Source organism: Trichomonas vaginalis (assembly GCF_026262505.1).
Source record: "Trichomonas vaginalis G3 chromosome Unknown ctg_206, whole genome shotgun sequence".
In the NCBI taxonomy this organism is placed as follows: Eukaryota; Parabasalia; order Trichomonadida; family Trichomonadidae; genus Trichomonas; species Trichomonas vaginalis.
In genome coordinates, this window is record NW_026529293.1 from 1 (window position 1) to 23,209 (window position 23,209).

Here is a 23,209-nt window from a genome sequence, read left to right on the forward strand (position 1 = left end):
AAACTCATATATAACCTGTTTGTCTGTATTTTCGTCGACTATGGCACGAGACACAAACATTGACCAAACGGACAAAAAGTGTCATTTCGGATGGTCACGCAGCCAATCGCATTCGAGCACTTCGAAGAAGCCTTACGTTCCAAGGGAGAGGGTGTCTGGTGCAAGGGAGAGGTCATGAGACTCTACGAGCAGTACATCCTCAATGCCTGGGAGGACAAATCGTCCTTGGATTGGCAATTCTACCAACTCCTCTGGGACGACCTCCTACGCAACTGGGATGACGAAAGAGTCCAATTCAGGGGTCAGGAACTACTTGTCCAAATTCTCATTAATTTAAGCTACTTAACTAAATAAACACCTAAATTTACTCGGGGTTTCCCCCTAAAATAAAATTTTTTTACTCTTAGAACCACTCGAGGTTCTCCTTACGGTTGTTGAGCTTGTCACCGTCAATGTGTCTAACCTTCGTCTTCTTGCCTGGATTTGGAACCCATTGAATTGCGACAAGCTTGCCCATGGAGATTGAACCACGATTCCGAAGGTTAAGGTTCAAGTGTCCCAAGTTGTTGAGGACTGGGGTAAGAACCTTGCCGGTCTCCCTGTTGCGGATTTTGTATGGGTAGGGTTGGGAAATTTCATAACTGTCATCGGCAACAAGGGTTGCCCAAACTTCCTTTTCTTCGTGTTTCTCTTCTTCGTGTTTCTCTTCTTCCTCTTCTTCCTCTTCTTCCTCGACAATTCCTTCTTCAATTTGGTACTCACGAATTACGGTGTTGGAGGTTCTGTCCTTTCCGAGTACCTTCCAGATGGCGTCTATCTCTTCGAAGAAACGGTAGATGAGTCTGGCAAGGTCTCGGTTCTCTCTCGCGTAAATGCGCAAGGTTTCCGTCAAATCATTCAGGCATTTCTCATTGGAAGCTTGGTTCATGAGGACATCGGCTTTGAGCTTGGTCATCTCTTCCATAAGACTACTTTGGAGAGTCTTAACGGTGTTTGTCAGATGAGCTTTCAAATTCAAAATTTGAATTTGAACTGGGCGCTTGTCTGGCAACATTGAAAGGACATCTGCCATTGTGTTCGGCTTCGGTGCTTGTTCGGACATCGAAAAAATGAAGTGGTTTGAGAATGACGGTTTTACTTCAAAAAGCTTGTTATGACGGTTAAGTCATACAACAAGTTTAAAATAATATCTTGTTCTTCTTCTGAACGTTTGTTGTCTCTTCCGATAAAAGTTTCGAACATGAGAACCAAAAAACGTTTTTTGAGATTGCGGAAGAGTTCAGGCAAACGTTCATATTCTGGATATGTTGGGAGCAGTTCAAAACATCTGAGCTGACTTTCGGACAAAATTGGGACAATGTCAGAAAATTCATCTTTGGTCGGACTGCTTGAAGGTAAGTCCCTTACATGTAAGTAGCTCTGGTAAAGTCTTCTCATTTCTGCTAACTTTTGGAGTATAGCTTCGTAGTTTAGAAGTTTTAATTTTAATTGTCTTATTCCACTCTTGACATCTAAACGGTAACTATCCATGAGGTCAAGAGTAGCTTTGGTAGCTTTAAGTGGAGCTATCTCTTCTTTGACTTGTGCAATTTTGGTTGCAATTGTGGTTTGAGCTCCTTCAAGTTCGCCGTCTATGTCGTTCTCAACGCCTTCAACCATAGCTTGCAACTCTTCATCGTCCATTGAGTTTGGTGTGGGACGAATTTAACTTGCTTCATTCAAAAAATGAAAAAAATATTTTTACTCAAAGCGTGCCATGTATATGGCTATAAGAAACTTACCAGAAGGCTTCTTCTTCACATGAGTCTTTGGCAACTTGAGTGTTGGTGTTGGAGTTCTTGGGGGAGGTGGCTCTGGAATTTCAATTCTCTCTCGAGCGCAACAACAGATGTCAGAATAACATTCCCCACTGTCCTTCTTGCCACCATAAATTGTGTATTGACCGAACTTGCATTTGCAGGAATACCGGTCAATACAAGGTTCACAGTTGAAATAGTTGTACACAAACCTGTTTAGTACGAGTGTGAGTAAAAACATAAAAAAAGTGAAGTTAAAATGAGATGTTTACTGAACTGGCTGAAGAACTGGTTGGATGTCGCCTTCACAGGTTATGTAGAACGGCTGACCCGAGAAGTGAAGGAGAGACTGAATTGCCAATTTCATATGGGGTAGGGGGTTCTCCTTGTTTGGTATTTTTATCCAAGGACGTTTGTTTAGGAACTTAACAAGAGCTTCTCTTTTGGCGTCCTTTATGCCATCGTAGGTTGTCCCGTCTGGTATTTGAATTGGAATTCCAGTCGAAGTCTCGAGCTGAAGTGTAGACCTTCCAGAAATACTGGTGAACTTGACCTTGGGCTTCATTACCTTGCGCAAGTAGTCTTTTACGCAGTCGTTAATTTCAATTAGGTAAATTGCCTCGTCAAATCCTTCTAGCATTCCGAGTCCTTCCATCCGACAGGAAAATATTTTCCCGACAACTGGAAAAAATTTTCCTTCCGACAGAAAAAATTTTTCCTTCCGACAGGAAGAACTCTTCCAGTTGTCCGTCCGTAAACCATTCAAATTTTCGAAAATTGAGAACTTTTTGGTCGAAATTCAGAAAAAGTTTTTCCTTCCGACAGAAAAAGTTTTTCCTTCCGACAGGAAAAGTTCTTCCTTCCGACAGGACACAAACGAATGTCCGACGTTCCTCGAGTATATAAGAATTTCCGAAAAAGTGACACCCAAAAAGTGACACTTTCAATAGGGAGTAACACTTAAAAAGTGACAATTTAAAATTCACAATAAATAAAAATAATAAATTTTTTAGTCTATTAAATTATTCTTTTCTTTGAAATCCTCCAAAAATTCTTCGAAATGTTCTAAAATATAATCTGGAGAATTATAACAAAATTCATTAATTTCTAACATATACGTATCTAACAATTCATTTGGAATTTCAAAACGATCTTAAATATGTAATTGAATTTTGTATCTTCTCATTTATTTGAGAAAGTTTTTTCTTCAGCATTTTCCAATAAAAATCTTAATGGATTCAAATTGGCTTCTTGATTCTGAACAAAATTTAATACTTGGTATAAACGTGATTGAACTTCTCTTTTCAATTTTGTTTTATAATCTGTCAATCGAGGCTCGCGAATTCTAATTGAAGGAATAAAACCTGTTTGAAGTAAATCGTTTTTAATAGATAAAAGTAATTGGGTGCAACTTCTTCTAAAAGATTTTTGACAAAAACATCAATTCTTTGATTTTTAACGCAGCCAAAATCGTGATATTTTATCTTTTTAAATAAAGATTCAGAAACGTTATTCACAACGGTTAATTCATTTGGTCTGGCAGCGGCTATCCACATCATAGCCAACAATTCCTTATACAAAATTCAAAAACTTGGGTGCAATCAGAACTGATTGCACCCAAGTTTTTGAACTTTCTTGAGGGAATTAAAGGGTGAGAGATTTATAGTCTATCTATATATCTCCCACCCTCTAATTCCCTCCCTGACAGCGGGAAATTTTGTCTGAATGTTAAACTATTCAGACAAAGTTTCCCACTGTTTGCGAAGGAATTGTTGGCTATGATGTACTGATTCATGATCAGTACATCATAGCCAACAATTCCTTATATAAAGTTCAAAAACTTGGGTGCAATCAGAACTGATTGCACCCAAGTTTTTGAAACTTTCTTGAGGGAATGGAAGAGTAAGAGGTATACATTATGAATATATACCTCTTACCCTTCCATTCCCTCCCTGACAGCGGAAAACTTTGTCTGAATGTTAAACTATTCAGACAAAGTTTCCCGCTGTCAGCGAAGGAATTGTTGGCTATGATGTACTGATTCATGATCAGTACATCATAGCCAACAATTCCTTATATAAAGTTCAAAAACTTGGGTGCAATCAGAACTGATTGCACCCAAGTTTTTGAACTTTCTTGAGGGAATGGAAGAGTAAGAGGTATACATTATGAATATATACCTCTTACCCTTCCATTCCCTCCCTGACAGCGGAAAACTTTGTCTGAATGTTAAACTATTCAGACAAAGTTTCCCGCTGTCAGCGAAAGAATTGTTCCATCTGGTGCATAGAGTGTGAATCTATGCACCAAATGGAGCAAGTCCCTCGCGAAATTGCCAAAACTTGCGTCGCATTTCAAAGATTGCGACCCAAATTTTGGCGATTTCTAGTAGAGATGGTGTATTTTGAGTCACTGACCTATATGCAGTGGCTCAAAGGGCTCCATCTCTACTTTGAAGCAAGGAAACTTTCCTCGAATTTTGATAATTTGAAGAAAGTTTTCAAGCAATTAACAAAGGATTACTCGCTATGAGGTAAAAATTCTAGATTTTCACCTCATAGCGAGAGCTTCCCTTTCATTGCTTGAAAACTTTCCCCAGCTTCAAAATTTGGGAAAGGGCTGTAAAGTCGACTCCGATACCAGCAGGTACCAGAGTATTTAAAAGAGAAGCCCTCGTACGAGTTTCTATGAAGACCTTCTCATTCAAGAAGATCTTAATAGAAAATCGTACGAGGGCATTGGAAACTCGCGTCTGGTACATGTTGGTACCAGAGTGTTTGAGATTTGAAGACTCTGGTACTAACATGTACCAGAATTTATGATGAATTTAAGATGGACCATTATAAAATGGTAGCGGTTTGTTTCAAAAAAATTTAGATGAGATTTGCATAGATATAGATTATATGATTTATACATATGAAAAATAATATATAAAAATATAATTTTGAGATAATTATGTAAATAATATTTTAAATATTTGAATTTGAGGTATAATTTTATAGTAAAATATATTATAAAGAGTATTTATATAAATATTGTAAAATAATATAAGTAATAAAAATTGAGACCCCCTCCCTGTTTTTGATGTTTTGTCACTTTTTCGGTAATTCTTATTGTTTCGACGTTCCTCTTCCTGAACGCCTTCCAAAGCCAGAAGAACCGAAAGCTGCAGAACCTAAAGCACCAGCCCCTGCACCTCAGTTCCAGCAAGTCCCTCCACCAAATTACTACCAATTTCCACCTCAAGGTTACTACCAATTTCCACTACAAGGCTTCCCGAACTACCCTCCTCCTCAGCCTATGCCTTACTTCCCCAACCCTTGGATGTTCCAGCAAGCTCCACCCCAGCAATTCCAATCTCAATCCCAATCGAAGAGAGACCAAGAGTTCGAAGAAGGTCTGAACCGTTTACGCAAAGAGTACGCTACAGCCCCTATGGAAGACGACAGGCTTTCAGTCTCTTCCCTCAAATCGACCGATTCGACTCGTACCACAGATTCGGTTCGTGACCGTGAAGACTACCTCAAGCAGTCTGAGAGACTCTTCATCCTACAATCATTTACAGTTGGAGCTCTCAAGAACATGCGCAATTACGAAGGTCAGACACCAGCTGGAGACCGCAAAACAGACGTACTCGCAAGAGCAGTCCAACTGGTCAAGACAAAGACGGAGATAGTTGACTTCATTCTTGCAGCTTGCCCATACAAGTAAAAAAATAAACAATTACGAGTTAAACTTTTTACTCTTTCTTTTCTGAGTTGTTTAGAGCTGGTTTCTCTTGTAGAAACCTTTCGTACTCTTCCATGGTCATGTAATTGCGAATTTGGTACGCAATTCCAGGTTCGTTGTTTTTGAACCTTACGTATGTAACGCTTCCATCCTCCTCAGGGAAGTAAGCTGCTAACATCTGACCAAGTTTTCTCGGTGACTCGGAGCTCATAAAAATGTCACTTTTTAAACGTTAAGTTTTTAGTCTTATTTTACCCTTTGTTTACCCTTTGTTTGTCAATGTAGTATTGGAGTGCAATTTCTCCAAATTCTCTGTGTCGGAGTTCTTCAGCATTTTCCAAGGTGTTCCTGGAGAACTCAAAGAAGTTGTCAAGAACATACTGCCATGCTGCTCTTCGGAGTTCGTCGGTATTTTGGAAGTGTTGCACCTTCGAGTCTTCTGACATGAAAAAAATGACACTTTTTCAGCAAAAATAATGTTTATGTTAGAATGTTAGATCTAACATGTTTTCTAACACGTTTTCTAACATGGTCTAAAACTCTTGAATTTTCATGAATTTTCCCGAAATAAAAAATAAAATTAGTTTTATTTTTTATTTTATTTATTTTTTTTATTTTGTATAAAAGACATGATTTCAACAATCGGCACAACAACAATTCAAACAACTACAGCACCAAACTCGCTAGTTATGAATCCAACATCTATGTTAGTAGAGATGAAAAACTTCATTCCTTCTTCATATACTTTCGAAACAAAAATCCAGAAGATAAAGCAAGAACTTTTAACAAGTAATTTAGACTGTAGTGCGAAAGATGAAACAAATGAACAGTATCTTTATGAAATGCAGGACATTATTGACCATTTACCCAAATTGCCTGAAATCCAACAACAAAAACTAACCATTCCCGAATTTGACGAAATAGAAGTCAAAGCAACTGACTCAGTAGAAATAAAGAAGTTCATACGAAAGGTAAATTATGAATTCCTTGGTTTTCATTGCAACCATAAGGTTATGGACAAAGATTGCGACATGGTATATAAGAACATCTCTGACCTTTACAAATCCGAAGAATTTAAGACCTACGACAACTTTGTTTCATTAGTTGCAAAATGTGTATGGCAGATAAGAGATAAAGATAGAAGAGGCAAAGTATGGAACGAACAAATAAGACCCGCTATGTTCGAGATGAAGAAAACCATTGACGCCTTAGTTGTTTTAGCAGGTAAGGTTTCAGAATATAACGCAAAAATGAATCCGCAATGTTCAAAATGTAAAGCAGCAATGAGGAAATATAACTACTCCGTCAAAGAGATAGAACGTATGCGAAACGACTATGCAGATTTAAAGAAAGAAGCAGAAAAACCAGCAGAAGATAAAATGAACATGTTAGAATTTCTGAACAAAAACTATCCAACTGCTGACGATTTCCTTCTATCTGACGTCAAGAAGAAGTATAAAGAAACTTTCGGTATCGTTAAAACATTCGATGTACTGACAGAAGAAATAGAAGCTACGAAATTGTTTAGAGTCATGAACCATCGCAACATATACCATGTAAAACGCTTGTAAATAGTTATGTTAGAAAACGTGTTAGAAAACATGTTAGATCTAACATGCTAACATAAACATTATTTTTACTGAATTCCGTATGAAATTTCATGAGTTTTGTGTGTTTTAGACCATGTTAGAAAACGTGTTAGAAAACATGTTAGATCTAACATTCTAACATAAACATTATTTTTGCTGAAAAATGACCAAATTTCATGAATTTCCTCATAAGATTGCTATCCTCGAAAAACCGAGAGAAGAGATTCCGTATGAAAACAGTGAAGAACAGCGAGTAGGTAAGAAACCCCAGTCGCCAAAACTCATGAAAATCGTGAAAAATAACAGAGTATTTTGACAACTTCAAACAAGCAGAGTAAATGAACCATTTATTTTTATTGACTTTTTACAATTTGAACTTTGTTCGCGTAGATATGAATTCTGAAAGAAGTATGAGGGTCTTGTATGACTTTGTACTTCTCCCATAGTTCATGTCTGTCAAACTTACCTGCCATGGACTCTTTCATAAGTTCCATGAAATCGTCTTCGGACAATCCAGGGAAGAGTATAATGTCAGTAAGTATTCTTTTAACATCCTTACTTAAACTCTTTGCTGTCTGTACACATATTACGACTGAGATGTTAAAGTGTCTGAGCTTCTTAAGAATTCGACACATATCTTGTTCTCTGTTCTTTAACAAAGGATGAGAAGCAAAGTCATCTAAGATAAGAAGACATCTATGAGGGTATGTCTTCCAATCGTAAGATTGCAATTTCTTCGAAATGTATTCTATCTCTTTCTGTTTGTTTCTGAAGTGTTTCTTCTCTAATATTCTCTGCATTTCCTCATTTGGGTCTTTAAACTTCGAATTTATATACTCATTTATAGCATTATACTTCAAAACTCTTCTTTGGTACTTCTTTATCCAATCTAACAACTCAGTATCCTTTATACATACTAACTTAGACTTCTTTATAATATCTTTGAACGAATTGACGGTTTGGTCAAATTGACCAGAAGTACTACAAATAACAACTAACTCATAGAATGGGTTCTTCTCATCTAGTTCTTGTTGTTGTGCAGCCATTTTAAGATAAGTGAAAGTCTTACCCGACCCAGGTGGTGCGATTAGACCTGTTATACCATTCTGAGCAAATAAGAACTTTTCATGTATGGGTTTTATCTGAGCATTTTCTAACTTCCTCTTGTTCTTGTTTAAAACATTCTCAAATTTTTTGTCAATGTCAGCAAACTTTTTTTCTAACATATTTTTAGAAAAATTAAAATTTTTATCTTTTTGAAAATGTCTAGCGATTTCGCTATCTATATTCGAGACAAACTTTTCGACAGCAAAACATCTGTCGACCATAAAATCTTACATAGTGTAAACAAGAAAGGTGAATTTGTTCTAAAGTTCTGTTTCTGGGAATATGACAAGAACCATAAAACATTACAAAGAGCAGTCTTAAAATTTGTCAATGACAGACTTGTTGACAGAGATGACGCCGATTGGAAAGATGAAGTCCAACAAAAGTTCTTAGAATGCAAAGAAGGCACATGCGCTGTTTTGAAGATGAAATAGAAAACAGAATAGAAGAGCTATTAAAGGACAAAGAACTTTTACATAAATATGGTTCTGAGAAATTTGACATAACTCCACCAGAAAAGAAGAAGAAGAGAGAAAAGAAAGAAAAGAAAGAAAAGAAAGTAGAAGAGAAGAAAGAACCTGAACCAGTTCCAGAGAAAAAGAAATTTGACATGTAAAATAAAATTTTATTTTTAGAACATTTCTGGGTCAATGTCAATGTTCTCTTCCTCTTTAGGAGCAAACACTGGCTTAGACTCTAAATCTTTTTACCCAATTTACCTTGAACTTCAACTATCTTAGACTCATAATATTCATAGTCGTCTGCTTTCTTTGGTTCATAAGGTATAACAAGTTTGTATGCTTTGCCTTCTTTAAGGTTTGAAAACCTTCTGTCAAAATTTTCTTTGACTGTTAACAAACCTTCTATGTCTAAGTCTTCAAATTTCGCACCATTTTTAGTCACAATAGCAAAACTTAACTGGTTCGATGTTCCAAACTTTGTCAAATGTAGACTTTTCAAAATGGTAGAAGTAAACATTCAAATAAGCGAATGGGTCTAGTTCTTCTTTAAGTCCTGACATATATTTGTTGACTGAAATATATTTCGTCATCTTTTCTATCGGATAAAAAAATATTTTTTTTAAAATTTACTCAGAAAAATTATTTCTTTCTATATTTGCCATTCCGAACTTCGAAAAGATGTTTTATACTAGCATAGAATTTTTCTCTAGAGCTTGGTCTTATATCGTTTTCATGACAATATTTTCTATATTCTTCATATAAAGCCTTTTTTTCATACATTCATAAGGACAATCTAACCAGAATAGCGCATATCCATTTTCGTTATCTAGGTCTCTATATTTCTTCTGTTTGTGGAATTTCGCTTTCTTCTGTTTGTGGAATTTCGCTTTGTGGCTTAAAAAGATGTGGGCAAGAAGGGTCTGGCGCTATGTAAAAAGTTAATTTTCTGTCATCTTTTCTATCGGATAAAAAAATACTGTTTTTAAAATTTACTCAGAAAAATTTTTCTTTGTATATACACCATTCTGTACGTCTAAAAGACTTTTGACATTTGCCAAGAATGTTCGTTTAGACGCTGTCATATAACCATACTCTTGACAATACTGTTTTATACGAATCGTACAATGACCTTTCATCTAAACACTCAAAGTTAGTCTCATCTATAAACAGTTCATATACACTCTTGTTTGCTTCTAACAATGTTTGTCTCTCTTCGGTATGTGGAATTTGTCTTGGATTGAACTTAGAAATATCTAATGTCATGAAATATGAGAACAAGTGGTTGTAAAAGTCAGATGTCAAAGTTTCTGCTAAGTCGTCAAAATATTCTGTATCTTGCATATGAGCTTCTGACGTTCTGACAACTACATATCTTCTGTCAGAACTTTCTAACTTCATCGGAACGGCGTTGTTTGAAACCATGATGAAATTTGCAACATTTTCGCAAACTCTTTGGTCTCTATACTTTCTTTCAACAACTCCAACTTTGTCTGTTATAAGACTCTTCAAAGCATCTGAGTTTAAAACCTTTGTTGTATCTATACTTTGAAGTTCGTTACATACTATAAGTTTCATATTCTCTATTGAAGAGTTAAATTTACCGCAGATGTTTTCTAAGTTTGTCATATTCGGGTTCGAATAGCCCTCTAACAGTTTGCACAAAATATCTGTAAAGAATGTGTTCTTACCTGTTCCTTGTTTTCCAATTATAATGAGAGCAGTTTCATTCTTAGCACTTGGATGTTGTAAGATGTTTGCAAACCAACATAAGAATACTCATAGACTCTTTCGTTTCCATTGCATATAATTTCTTTGACATGGTCTAACCAAGCTTCTATAATATTTTCTTTCCATTCTACTTGTTCATATTTATATCCAGTGAAGATAGAATAGAAGTTGGAGAAGGTGTATAGAATTTATACCTCGAACTGAAAAAATCTTCTAACTTTGACAATAGATATCCCAAGCATCTAACATCTTCATGCCAACTTGTACAACTTTTATTTCTTAAGTTTCTGTCTACATTCTTGTTCTGAAACTATTGTTGCTTTAGGTTTGTTAAAGACTACATCCCATTCTTTCATGACATAAACATTCTGGGCAGAGTCAACATAAATGACTAAACGTTTCAAATTCTCGACTGCTTTGTTATAGTCTCGAAATGGACACATATTTCTGAACGCTTGGAAGTCATAAAAATCTGAAACATCTATTCTGTACATTTTTATAAAAATAAAAAAATATTTTTTTTTATTCTTGACTTTGTTGTTCCATTTGTTGCATTTGTTGTTCTTGAGCTATTGTTGTTGAAGTTGTTCTTGTAATACAATACTTTCACCAGTTGCATCTTCCAATTCGAAAACTTTCTGCCGTCATTGACAAATACATAGGACATAAAGTTTTACAGGAACAAAGTTTGCGCTCGACTAAGGTTAAGTTTATGGTTTGCTAAAGTTGTTGAGTTTACTAAAGCTGAAAACTCTGCATTCGAATGAACAATAGGCAAACCAGCAGAGAATGTGTTGTTATACGCATGAGTATCTTTTGTCATAGTAGTTTCTGTCGACATTCGAATAGCACTTTGAACCTAAGTTTGAAACAATATATAAATAGGTTACTTAAAGTCAATGGAACAGACATTCCTTGTATGACACCTTTTCCTGTTATAGGAAACTGTTGGTAGTAAAAACCAGATATAAGTTTTGTATTATAGCTCATATCGTTATATACTAAACTCAGTCGGACATCCAAACATAATGAAACCTGCTCTAGTTGCAGCACATGTACATCCGTCTTAAAGTATTAAATAAGTCAACAAAACCTGTTGGTGGTATATCTGAGTAAGTATCTTCAAAGGAGTATTTTTTACCATTCACAACAATAAATCTTCTGGTGTCAAGAGCAAAACAGGCTTTAGTCGTCATCGTGTTTAAGGTCAGTTTACAATATCGTCCTTGAGGACTTTGTAAGTTTGTTGTTATAGAATTATATGACTCAGGGTTTTTAGTCGTAATAGATAAACCATTATGTCTTCTGCCATTTACTTAGCAAATAAATTTTAATGAAATGTTGTGGTCGTCAAATATTTTTATGACGTCTGGGAAACTATACTTTAAGTTCAACGTTTCACTCCTTTCATAACGTATATCTTGTCAATGACATTATATGAAACACACAGCAACTAATGTCGGGTTCTATTTCTTTTGATGTTTATATCGTCTGCCTCTGTCAAAAGTTTCAATAGTTCTTTTCAAGACTTCATGAGGTGCAATGACATATGAGTCACTTTTACAGGGTTGTGTTCGACCAAGTTTAACATCTATACTTAAAGCTTGACAAATCTTCTCCTGAGTTTGAAGTTTGTCTTTCAGTTGTTGGTAGTCGTTTCGAATATCTGCAACAGAACTTAAGTCTCTGCTAACTTCAGGATATGTTGGTTCTTTTACAGGAACAATTGTTATACCATCTTCGTCTTCGTATGGTTTCCCACTTCAACATCTCTGTCTTTGACATTGACAACAACCACTTTGACTGTTTGTTTGAGTTGGTGAATTTAACTTCACATCTGCCACCGCCATTAAACCTTTTGAAACACTCACGCTATCTATTTTTTCGGAAATGACATTTTACTTAGAATAAAAATATGGACGCATTCGAGTATCTCTTCGAATTGAAGCAGAACAAAGTTTACACACACAAACAATACAAATACATTGACAGAATAGTTCTTTATACAAACAATGGTAAATGTATAGAATAGCAGTCTTTGCTGAACCAAAATATTTTCATAAAGCAAAGAAAGTTGGTATAACTGAAATGGTGAAAGTTCTTGAAGCAGACAAAAATATAACAACAAAACTTACGATATTTCTAAAGGTAAGTTTATCTTACAATATTATGTCAAAACTGGCGTACTGTCAATATTTGACGGAGAGAAGTCAGTTCAAGAACAACTTACTGACCTGCTGCCAAAATCTGCTCGATGGAAGCTGTCGTTATGCCAATCTGAGGAGCCCCAGCAGGTTTCATCGAACGAATCTTCAAAAGAGCATCTTCCGTGAAAAGTGCTATTGGTTTTGTAAACTTCTTTGCTCTCAATTCATCTGGACCGTCTCTGTCACCAGTATATTGTATTTGAACTGTACCAACAGTTGAAATACCACCCATAAAGTCTTCTGAGTCAGCAAATGGAATGCCAAGCCAAAAGTTTGAACGGTCTCCATTTGTATATTGAGTTTTTTGACCTCCTGTATGAGTCCATACTTTCACATATGGCATAATAGAACTTTGCATTTCAGGGTTAATGGTTGTTGTGAAGTTGTTGTTAAAGTTCATAGCATCTAATGTCAAGTTGTATGACCTCATATCCTCAACTGTAGAATATTCTTCTCTTGGATAATATTTGCCATCTATGTTTATATGTATTTAATACCAGGGTTGTAGAAACAAGAATAGTCATTTATAGTTCGTCTGAACAGTACAAACATAGTATCTGCATGTTTCATTGCAGTTGTTAAAGCAATATCTGTTCTTGCACCTGGGTCAGCACTTTGGTTTCCAACTTCACCTGCAAAGTCTTTGACAGATATTTGGTGTATAGGGAACATAAGTGGAACTGCAATATATTTGGCAGCTAAAGCATTTGAAATATCTGGGTCCAACATATAGACTGCAAGTCTGCTTTCTATTCTCTTGCATTCAAATTTTTCGCATGTGAACTTAACTGGGTCCCAAGCATCTCCAGCAGCATTGAAATAATAGTTTACTTCAGTGTTGAGGTTTGAGAAACCAAAGTCTAAGTCAACTTTGTCTTTGCAAAAGTCGGCGAATGACTTTTATTTGTTCCCTACTTCTGTAAGAGTGAATGGGTCTTGTGTTGGTGCAATGACTAAGTTATTTTTGCTTGGAGTAAGTTCGATAGAAATTTTTCCTGCCCAGTTTGGCAAGTATCTTAAAAACCTGAAGATGAGGAAAGATGACAAAGGAACTCTAAGTTTCAGTTTTTTTTAGTGCAGCAGTTCCATTGTCCAGAAAGGTTAACATAAACTCCTGGAACGTTAGGGTCAAGTCTTCTTATTTTCTCAATAGTTGCATACTGGTCTGTTTGTTCTCTAGCTTGTGGTTGTACTGAGTTTCTCAAAGCGAACCATTCATAGTTTGCCCATGTTACTGTTTGAACTAAGTCAGAGTTAGAATATATCTTATATCCCATGAAAACTTCTGGAGCATATTGGTATCCGACATAGAAAATTCCATTGCAACCTTTCTTGTCAGACAACTTGGCAGAAGGTTTTATTTCAATGTCTTGTTCCACGTATAAGAAAGAGTTGTCAATAGAAATTATATGAAACCTGTCGCAAGCAATATCTACTGTTGTTGAAGAACCTTCTCCAAACTCACCTACGTTTCCATAAGAAACAGCAGTTGTATATTCGTAAGTTCCAGGAACTATTTCTGACCTTCTAATGGCATTGTCGCATTCGTTATACCATTCGGAAACATTTCCATTCATGGCATCCAAAACTGTTGGCGTTATATTCTGAGCGGCGTACATTTCATATGAGTAAAAATATAGAATAGTTGGATTTATATGTCATAATAGCGACCAAGCTTTACTTTCTTCCTGACTGAGTTTTTAACTCTTCTTTTTCCTTCATTGCCCTCTGCTTGAAGTTGTTGCATCTTTGCATTATGTTCATCTAGTATGTTGCAAATTTCCCATGTCCTTTTTGCCTTTTGGCTCTGGTCGCCCATCTCAGGTAACCTATATCCTAGAAAGAGTTTGTCATAGTCTGTATTTGAGTCTTCGCGTATTGTTTGCATGACTCTTTCCTGAGTTTCCGGTTCAAGCTCTTCAAACAGTGCCTGTCCATATGGAATAAGCTCGTTTCCAAATATATGTTTTTGTAGCCATTCTGGTTTTCTTTCCATGTTACCAACTATATCTTTTGTGAATGGGAAAGCTTTTACCCAATCTTTCAGTCTTGCGTCGTTTATTTCTGTAGTTGGTTTTATTTTGTCAAGGAACATGTTTTTCAATACTAACATTTCATTTGGTACTGTCCATTTGAGTTTTCTTAAATATTCATCCCTTCTCGTTCATTGTCTGCAAAGTAAGTTTTTATGACATTTTGTAAACTTTCGTTTGCAAGGTCATGTACAATAGGTTCTCTCTTCCTCTCTCCCTAACTTTCTTTCTAAACTCTTCACCAAATATACCATCTCTATGGTTCTGTGTAGTTCTTTGAGATAAATGTTCTAGAACGTCAGGTGTTATATTTCCATCAGCCATGTTCATTTCATACTGGTCCAAAATATCTGCATGTTTCATATCTTTCAATGGCATTAAAGCCGCGCTAAAATACCAGCTATATCTGGTTCACCATTGACTTCCATTGCGTCTACAACTTCTTGGAATTGTGGTTGTAAGTTTATGAACCACCTATCCGGATTAGCTTTATGACCCCATCTCATTGTAGTTCCATCGTCTGCAGAAACAAAAGTAGGTTTGTTTCCATCTTGGTTAGGTTCTGAATGAACTTTAAACAATGTTTCATTTCTATATGTTTTCTTGAAATTTAACCTTTTATTTTCACCGAGTTCATCCGAAGATTGAACGTTAAATGCTCGTAAGTAAAAAGGGTTGTTGTATTTGTGTACATTTTTTTTCAGTTCTTCCATTCTATGCTGAATATTTTCATCTGTGTTGGAGTCTTTTGTATGTCGGCAAACATTTTTCGATATTCTTCTACTATGTCAGCCGAATTTTTTTTAGACTCTTGGAAATATTCCATATTCTCCGCATACTCTTGTTGAGGGTCAAGATTTTTCGGCTGTTCCAAATCTTCATCTAGTTCTGTGAAGTTAGTTTCCAAAGGAAGGACTTGTTCGTTTCCTTCAGGCTCTTCTAGCTGTTGTTGCTGAACTATTTCTTCCATGTCTGGTTGTATCTGAACTTCTTCCTGTGGAGTTTCTTGTACCTCATCTGCTGGCATTTCATATATTCCGAGACCGTTTTCAACAATTTCCCTATCTACGTCATCCGCATTCATAAGCTTTTGTTCTTTCGTTCCGTCTCTATTTTTTACGCGTTTCATGACGAAAGTTGAATTGTCATTTAGCTCTGACATCAAATATCTCGGAGTAAATTCATCCATGTCATTTGGATGATATGCTATTAAATCATATCCCTTAGCGAGCTTGTATTTTCCAGGTTTGAGATTATATCCGTTTTGGTGCTGAGCCATAAAGCTAAATAGGTTCGGGTCAGTATTTCCATCCTTGAACTTTCAATAGCTTCTTTATATCTGTCACTAAAGTCAACAGTATCTGGGAAACCACACTCTTCTTTAAGCATTTTTAAGAATTCTTGGTTTCCTTGTTCTCTACTTCTTTTATGTCCTTGCTCTGTTTGTGGTTGTTGTTGTGCAGGGTTTTGAACTGTTGGTTGCTGTGCTGGTTGTTGTGTTGGTTGTTGTGCTGGTTGTGGAGGTGGTTGTTGTGCTGGTTGTTGTGCATGCCTGTGTCTGTGTCCATGTGACGATGTAAATGTTTTAGGTAGTCCTGGTGCAGGTGCTTCTCTTGGAGGGTTTGGTGGTATATAAGTTCCACCAGCTGGCACATATGTTCCATCTGCAGCGTAATGTCCTACCTGACTTTTCGTTTTAAGAAAGCATTTACTAGGTCTGTTTTGGTCTGTTGTAACTCTTTTTCTTGACTTTTCACAACAGTTGCTCTAACGGCGTCATAGGCACTTTGAACTGCCTGTCTCGTTGCTGCATCTGTTATTTTCGTCATATTTTGTGCTACTTCTTTTAACTCTTTGTCGAAACCTTCAGACTTCAGTTTCTTTCCAGATGAGAAGTCGTTCACTTGTTTCACCTTACTATGAAGAGCTTCGAAGCGTTCTTAAAGTCAGCATTTGTTAAAGCTTCATTTGAACTATCTTCATCCGCTTGTATTTTTGTCCTTATTGACCCTATGAGTTGGGCTGCTTTAGCGTTGGCTTGGGCATCTAACCAGTCATTGTTAGCTTTTATATATTCTGCGCTTTTCATTGCCTTTTGCATAGCCGCGTCGTTATTTTTACTTTCTTGTGCTAAGTTTTCATACTGTACGGTTTGGTTTTGCAACTGTAAAAGTTTTTCTGCCTTTACATTTGCTTCAACTTCTTTTTTATACTCATCGCTATCCATATATGTCTTCAGGGCTTTTTGTTTTATCTCTTCATCTTTCAGTATTTTATATTGAGTAGTATGGTTTTTCAAATTTATGACATCTTGTTCCATTTTTGCTACTTCTGCTGCTTTTTCTGACACTTTTTTCGCATATTCCTCTGTACTTAGTTCTTTCAGTTGTTCTTCTTTCTTCTTTTTCTCTACGTTTAACTCATTGAGTTTCTTTGTGTGTCTGTCATATTCTAGTTTCTTTTCGTTTTCACTTATTTGTTTCTGTATGTCTATGTTTGACTTTTTGACATCTGTTATTTGATTTTTGAGTGAACTCAAATTCATTTGACTTTGAGGGTTATAGCTGTTCCGTCTGCAGCTCCACCATAGCCTGCCATTTTCGCTAAAAGTGCCGCTCTTAAACCTCCACTCTGTGCACCAATAACTCGGTTTAAAAGCATAGGGTTGCTTGACATTTGTTGCAACATAGTGGGGTCATTCATCATTTGTTGTTGCAACTGTTGTTGTGGTGTCAGTTTTACTATTGGATGTTTCAATGCTCTCTTCCTCTTACGTATATTCTTACGTAGCTTACGTGGCATTTTAAGTGAAGTTAAAAAGCGGTTTTTGACAGATGTTTATATGACACTTTTTGTTCAGCACAAAAAACTACTCGGTCAAAGTGTTGTCAGTTTTGTAAAATAACCGTCCTATCTCATTCTATAAGGGAGAAAAGGCTTCTCAAAGTATACTTCCTTGGAACGCCTGTAACTTTTCCTGTAGCGACGATAGACCCTTACTTGTCCGGACAAAGTTATACTATTTTGAGTGCTCTACAAAAAAGTCAACGGCGACGACTCTCAAAAACCGTTGTGTAAAAAGTTTTACCGTTGGACAAAAAAGTATATATAGAAAACAAAAAACGTTTATAGTTCATTCAATATTTGAGATGGAACGGTTTTCCAACGGTAACTATTAAATAAAATAAAAAAATAGAGGGGTCTCCGTTGGTAAAAACGGTTTATTTCAAACTTTTCTATGAGTAGTCCGAAAAAAACAGTTCATTTTTCATAATGTACGCGTCTCGAACAGTGAAGCCCAATTCAATAGAATACTATCTCGAAAAACAAGAAGCTGACACTGCTATTCAGTCTTTAATACAGAACCAAGCTCAGGAGAACTCAAAAGACTCCCAATTCAAATCGACATCCAATTCGAAGCAATTAAAACTTGACTCGAATGTTTTAAAACCACAGCCCGCACAAACAAATACAGCTCTAAGAATAGACCAAAGAATACCGAACAAAGAGTTGAGGTCAAGATTGAAATTACAATCGGATGAGTATTTTTCCCTTAACAACCAGGGAAATACTCCATATAACCGTATCTACACAAATACCGTTAAAGAAACAATAACGGCATACACAAAACTCTGTCAATTGGTCCCCAACCAGGACCAATTGACGGACATTATATGTTCCTACCTTCCCATATTTGCTGAGTGTGTGGAAGGTAGGACATTGTTACAAGCTTGCTTACGTATGCCACCAAATCTCCGTCAACAATTTGCTCAAATTGTACATGAATTTAAAGCTTTTAACAACGGATACGATGAAGATGAAGTAGCAGATGAATTTGGGGAAGAAAAAACATTTTTCCCCTCATATAATACGCCTGCAACAGTATTTCCTACTAATGAATTTCACAACTATTGTGTCGTTCATTTAATTGTTGTGGATATGCCCACAGGTGAAGACATTCTCAGTGGTGACTTCATCGAAGTCTGTATCAATACAGAATTGGGAGAAGATGAGTTGCACAAATTCTCCAACGTCGAACATATATTCAAACCAGCACACCAACTCTTTATCGAAACTGAAATAACACTCACACAAAATATGTCCATCTCATTTAAATCCAAATCAGGACGTCCATACAGAATTTGGATGAACTACGTCCTCCTCCACTACGCCGACGATGACGAAGAAGAGGAAGAAGAGGAGGAGGAAGAAGAAGAGTCCTCCGAATTCACACCAGAAGACTAACAATTTTCCGAATAAAAAACTTCATTTATACTAAACATCTTCGGGGCTAGAGGGCACGAAGTGCCTGGAAGCCCCATTACCTTTTTTTTTTTTTTTTTTTTTTCAATATTTATATAAATACTCTTTATAATATATTTTACTATAAAATTATACCTCAAATTCAAATATTTAAAATATTATTTACATAATTATCTCAAAATTATATTTTTATATATTATTTTTCATATGTATAAATCATATAATCTATATCTATGCAAATCTCATCTAAAATTTTTTGAAACAAACCGCTACCATTTTATAATGGTCCATCTTAAATTCATCATAAATTCTGGTACATGTTAGTACCAGAGTCTTCAAATCTCAAACACTCTGGTACCAACATGTACCAGACGCGAGTTTCCAATGCCCTCGTACGATTTTCTATTAAGATCTTCTTGAATGAGAAGGTCTTCATAGAAACTCGTACGAGGGCTTCTCTTTTAAATACTCTGGTACCTGCTGGTATCGGAGTCGACTTTACAGCCCTTTCCCCAATTTTGAAGCTGGGGAAAGTTTTCAAGCAATGAAAGGGAAGCTCTCGCTATGAGGTGAAAATCTAGAATTTTTACCTCATAGCGAGTAATCCTTTGTTAATTGCTTGAAAACTTTCTTCAAATTATCAAAATTTCGAGGAAAGTTTCCTTGCTTCAAAGTAGAGATGGAGCCCTTTGAGCCACTGCATATAGGTCAGTGACTCAAAATACTCCATCTCTACTAGAAATCGCCAAAATTTGGGTCGCAATCTTTGAAATGCGACGCAAGTTTTGGCAATTTCGCGAGGGACTTGCTCCATTTGGTGCATAGATTCACACTCTATGCACCAGATGGAACAATTCTTTCGCTGACAGCGGGAAACTTTGTCTGAATGGTTTAACATTCAGACAAAGTTTCCCGCTGTCAGAGAGGGAATGGAAGGGTAAGAGGTATATATTCATAATGTATACCTCTTACTCTTCCATTCCCTCAAGAAAGTTCAAAAACTTGGGTGCAATCAGTTCTGATTGCACCCAAGTTTTTGAACTTTGTATAAGGAATTGTTGGCTATGATGTACTGATCATGAATCAGTACATCATAGCCAACAATTCCTTCGCAAACAGTGGGAAACTTTGTCTGAATAGTTTAACATTCAGACAAAATTCCCCGCTGTCAGGGAGGGAATTAGAGGGTGTGAGATATATAGATAGACTATAAATCTCTCACCCTTTAATTCCCTCAAGAAAGTTCAAAAACTTGGGTGCAATCAGAACTGATTGCACCCAAGTTTTTGAATTTTGTATAAGGAATTGTTGGCTATGATGTGGATAGCCGCTGCCAGACCAAATGAATTAACCGTTGTGAATAACGTTTCTGAATCTTTATTTAAAAAGATAAAATATCACGATTTTGGCTGCGTTAAAAATCAAAGAATTGATGTTTTTGTCAAAAATCTTTTAGAAGAAGTTGCACCCAATTACTTTTATCGTATTAAAAACGATTTACTTCAAACAGGTTTTATTCCTTCAATTAGAATTCGCGAGCCTCGATTGACAGATTATAAAACAAAATTGAAAAGAGAAGTTCAATCACGTTTATACTAAGTATTAAATTTTGTTCAGAATCAAGAAGCCAATTTGAATCCATTAAGATTTTTATTGGAAAATGCTGAAGAAAAACTTTCTCAAATAAATGAGAAGATACAAAAAAAAAAAAAAAAAAAGGTAGTGGGGCCTCCAGGCACTTCGTGCCCTCTAGCCCCGAAGATGTTTAGTATAAATGAAGTATAAAATGAAGTTTTTTGGGGGTATAGGGGGCTTCCCAGGGGCTGCGCCCCTTCTAGCCCATAAAAATTTTTGAGAGTCGTCGTCGTTGACTTTTTTGGTAGAGCACTCAAAATAGTAGAACTTTGTCCGGACAAGTAAGGGTCTATCGTCACTACAGGAAAAGTTACGGGCGTTCCAAGGAAGTATACTTTGAGAGACTCTTTAGAAACTTTAGACGTTTTACATAACCATCCATGCTTTTACTTTACATCCGATAAAAGTGGTTTGGAAACCGTTATGAGATGGTTAGAGGACATACATGACTATGAGTTTAGATATGACAAGATAGAATATGAGAGAGGTCCTATAAACCGGAGAAAGTGTCATATAAACATCTGTCGAAAACCGCTTTTTAACTTCACTTAAAATGCCACGTAAGCTACGTAAGAATATACGTAAGAGGAAGAGAGCATTGAAACATCCAATAGTAAAACTGACACCACAACAACAGTTGCAACAACAAATGATGAATGACCCCACTATGTTGCAACAAATGTCAAGCAACCCTATGCTTTTAAACCGAGTTTTTGGTGCACAGAGTGGAGGTTTAAGAGCGGCACTTTTAGCGAAAATGGCAGGCTATGGTGGAGCCGCAGACGGAACAGCCTATAACCCTCAAAGTCAAATGAATTTGAGTTCACTCAAAAATCAAATAGCAGATGTCAAAAAGTCAAACATAGACATACAGAAACAAATAGGTGAAAACGAAAAGAAACTAGAATATGACAGACACACAAAGAAACTCAATGAGTTAAACGTAGAGAAAAAGAAGAAAGAAGAACAACTGAAAGAACTAAGTACAGAGGAATATGCGAAAAAAGTGTCAGAAAAAGCAGCAGAAGTAGCAAAAATGGAACAAGATGTTGTAAATTTGAAAAACCATACTACTCAATATAAAGTACTGAAAGATGAAGAGATAAAACAAAAAGCCATGAAGACATATATGGATAGCGATGAGTATAAAAAAGAAGTTGAAGCAAATGTAAAGGCAGAAAAACTTTTACAGTTGCAAAACCAAACCGTACAGTATGAAAACTTAGCACAAGAAAGTAAAAATAACGACGCAGCCATGCAAAAGGCAATGAAAAGCGCAGAATATATAAAAGCTAACAATGACTGGTTAGATGCCCAAGCCAACGCTAAAGCAGCCCAACTCATAGGGTCAATAAGGACAAAAATACAAGCGGATGAAGATAGTTCAAATGAAGCTTTAACAAATGCTGACTTTAAGAACGCTTTCGAAGCTCTTCATAGTAAGGTGAAACAAGTGAACGACTTCTCATCTGGAAAGAAACTGAAGTCTGAAGGTTTCGACAAAGAGTTAAAAGAAGTAGCACAAAATATGACGAAAATAACAGATGCAGCAACGAGACAGGCAGTTCAAAGTGCCTATGACGCCGTTAGAGCAACTGTTGTGAAAAGTCAAGAAAAAGAGTTACAACAGACCAAAACAGACCTAGTAAATGCTTTCTTAAAAACGAAAAGTCAGGTAGGACACTATGCTGCAGATGGAACATATGTGCCAGCTGGTGGAACTTATATACCACCAAACCCTCCAAGAGAAGCACCTGCACCAGGACTACCTAAAACATTTACATCGTCACATGGACACAGACACAGGCATGCACCAAAACCAACACAACAACAACAACCAGCACAACAACCAAAACCAACAGTTCAAAACCCTGCACAACAACCAACAGTTCAAAACCCTGCACAACAACAACCACAAACAGAGCAAGGACATAAAAGAAGTAGAGAACAAGGAAACCAAGATTTCTTAAAAATGCTTAAAGAAGACTATGGTTACCCAGCTACTCTTGACTTTAGTGACAGATATAAAGAAGCTATTAGAAAGTTCAAGGAAGGAAATACTGACCCGAACCTATTTAGCTTTATGGCTCAGCACCAAATGGGATATAATTTCAAACCTGGAAAATACAAGCTCGCTAAGGGATATGATTTAATAGCATATCATCCAAATGACATGAATGAATTTACTCCGAGATATTTGGTGTCAGAGCTAAATGATAATTCAACTCTCTTCATGAAACGCGTAAAAAATAGAGACGTAACGAAAGAAGAAAGGTTTATGAGTCCGAATGACTTAGATAGGGAACTTGTTAAAAACGGTCTCGGAATATATGAAATGCCAGCAGATGAGGTACAAGAAACTCAACAGGAAGAAGTTCAGATACAACCAGACATGGAAGAAATAGTTCAGCAACAACAGCTAGAAGAGCCTGAAGGAAACGAACAAGTCCCTCCTTTGGAAACTAACTTCACAGAACTAGATGAAGATTTGGAACAGCCGAAAAATCTTGACCCTCAACAAGTGTATGCGGAGAATATGGAATCTTTCCAAGAGTCTAAGAAAAATTCGGCTGACATAGTAGAAGAATATCGAAAAATGTTTGCCGACATACAAAAGACTCCAACACCAGATGAAAATATTCAGCATAGAATGGAAGTACT

General features: G+C 36.4%; 11 protein-coding genes and 7 pseudogenes across 18 annotated transcripts, besides 3 other annotated features; 6 read left to right on the forward strand and 12 right to left on the reverse strand.

Annotated features, from left to right (window-relative positions):
• Window positions 1–90: 90 nt before the first annotated feature.
• On the forward strand, window positions 91–354 carry TVAGG3_1093630 (uncharacterized protein; the record flags this gene model as incomplete). The annotated part of the gene is made up of 1 exon (XM_051257115.1): window positions 91–354. One exon carries the CDS (start codon window positions 91–93, stop codon window positions 352–354), a length of 264 nt encoding a protein of 87 aa, XP_051075658.1.
• Window positions 355–403: 49 nt separating this feature from the next.
• Window positions 404–1,102, reverse strand: TVAGG3_1093640 (CYTOCHROME B-C1 COMPLEX SUBUNIT 6, MITOCHONDRIAL family; the record flags this gene model as incomplete). Its single annotated transcript, XM_051257116.1, has 1 exon — window positions 404–1,102. The coding sequence occupies one exon, from the start codon at window positions 1,100–1,102 to the stop codon at window positions 404–406; it is 699 nt and encodes a 232-aa protein (XP_051075659.1).
• Window positions 1,103–1,134: 32 nt separating this feature from the next.
• On the reverse strand, window positions 1,135–1,530 carry TVAGG3_1093650 (uncharacterized protein; the record flags this gene model as incomplete). The annotated part of the gene is made up of 1 exon (XM_051257117.1): window positions 1,135–1,530. The coding sequence occupies one exon, from the start codon at window positions 1,528–1,530 to the stop codon at window positions 1,135–1,137; it is 396 nt and encodes a 131-aa protein (XP_051075660.1).
• A 210-nt stretch (window positions 1,531–1,740) lies between these two features.
• On the reverse strand, window positions 1,741–2,037 carry TVAGG3_1093660 (uncharacterized protein; the record flags this gene model as incomplete). The annotated part of the gene is made up of 1 exon (XM_051257118.1): window positions 1,741–2,037. The coding sequence occupies one exon, from the start codon at window positions 2,035–2,037 to the stop codon at window positions 1,741–1,743; it is 297 nt and encodes a 98-aa protein (XP_051075661.1).
• Window positions 2,038–2,064: 27 nt separating this feature from the next.
• TVAGG3_1093670 (uncharacterized protein) lies at window positions 2,065–2,451 on the reverse strand (the record flags this gene model as incomplete). Its single annotated transcript, XM_051257119.1, has 1 exon — window positions 2,065–2,451. One exon carries the CDS (start codon window positions 2,449–2,451, stop codon window positions 2,065–2,067), a length of 387 nt encoding a protein of 128 aa, XP_051075662.1.
• Window positions 2,452–2,692: 241 nt separating this feature from the next.
• Window positions 2,693–4,916: a mobile genetic element.
• A 619-nt stretch (window positions 4,917–5,535) lies between these two features.
• Window positions 5,536–5,736, reverse strand: TVAGG3_1093690 (uncharacterized protein; the record flags this gene model as incomplete). The annotated part of the gene is made up of 1 exon (XM_051257120.1): window positions 5,536–5,736. One exon carries the CDS (start codon window positions 5,734–5,736, stop codon window positions 5,536–5,538), a length of 201 nt encoding a protein of 66 aa, XP_051075663.1.
• Window positions 5,737–6,154: 418 nt separating this feature from the next.
• On the forward strand, window positions 6,155–6,676 carry TVAGG3_1093710 (annotated as a pseudogene). The gene has a single exon. A coding segment is annotated over exon 1 (522 nt).
• Window positions 6,155–17,919: a mobile genetic element.
• TVAGG3_1093720 (organellar and viral DNA polymerase type B) lies at window positions 6,704–7,096 on the forward strand (the record flags this gene model as incomplete). Its single annotated transcript, XM_051257121.1, has 1 exon — window positions 6,704–7,096. The coding sequence occupies one exon, from the start codon at window positions 6,704–6,706 to the stop codon at window positions 7,094–7,096; it is 393 nt and encodes a 130-aa protein (XP_051075664.1).
• Window positions 7,468–7,914, reverse strand: TVAGG3_1093730 (protein of unknown function, DUF4106 family; the record flags this gene model as incomplete). Its single annotated transcript, XM_051257122.1, has 1 exon — window positions 7,468–7,914. The coding sequence occupies one exon, from the start codon at window positions 7,912–7,914 to the stop codon at window positions 7,468–7,470; it is 447 nt and encodes a 148-aa protein (XP_051075665.1).
• On the forward strand, window positions 8,697–8,837 carry TVAGG3_1093740 (annotated as a pseudogene). Its single transcript has one exon. A coding segment is annotated over exon 1 (141 nt).
• Window positions 9,322–9,635, reverse strand: TVAGG3_1093750 (annotated as a pseudogene). Its single transcript has one exon. A coding segment is annotated over exon 1 (314 nt).
• Window positions 9,672–10,308, reverse strand: TVAGG3_1093760 (annotated as a pseudogene). Its single transcript has one exon. A coding segment is annotated over exon 1 (637 nt).
• On the reverse strand, window positions 12,637–13,047 carry TVAGG3_1093770 (protein of unknown function, DUF4106 family; the record flags this gene model as incomplete). Its single annotated transcript, XM_051257123.1, has 1 exon — window positions 12,637–13,047. The coding sequence occupies one exon, from the start codon at window positions 13,045–13,047 to the stop codon at window positions 12,637–12,639; it is 411 nt and encodes a 136-aa protein (XP_051075666.1).
• Window positions 13,779–14,236, reverse strand: TVAGG3_1093780 (annotated as a pseudogene). Its single transcript has one exon. A coding segment is annotated over exon 1 (458 nt).
• TVAGG3_1093790 (uncharacterized protein) lies at window positions 16,042–16,218 on the reverse strand (the record flags this gene model as incomplete). The annotated part of the gene is made up of 1 exon (XM_051257124.1): window positions 16,042–16,218. The coding sequence occupies one exon, from the start codon at window positions 16,216–16,218 to the stop codon at window positions 16,042–16,044; it is 177 nt and encodes a 58-aa protein (XP_051075667.1).
• Window positions 16,590–17,452, reverse strand: TVAGG3_1093800 (annotated as a pseudogene). The gene has a single exon. A coding segment is annotated over exon 1 (863 nt).
• Window positions 17,920–17,923: 4 nt separating the features above from the next.
• TVAGG3_1093810 (uncharacterized protein) lies at window positions 17,924–18,895 on the forward strand (the record flags this gene model as incomplete). The annotated part of the gene is made up of 1 exon (XM_001284554.2): window positions 17,924–18,895. One exon carries the CDS (start codon window positions 17,924–17,926, stop codon window positions 18,893–18,895), a length of 972 nt encoding a protein of 323 aa, XP_001284555.2.
• An 81-nt stretch (window positions 18,896–18,976) lies between these two features.
• Window positions 18,977–20,616: a mobile genetic element.
• Window positions 20,617–21,101: 485 nt separating this feature from the next.
• Window positions 21,102–21,531, forward strand: TVAGG3_1093830 (annotated as a pseudogene). The gene has a single exon. A coding segment is annotated over exon 1 (430 nt).
• The last annotated feature ends 1,678 nt before the right edge of the window (window positions 21,532–23,209 follow it).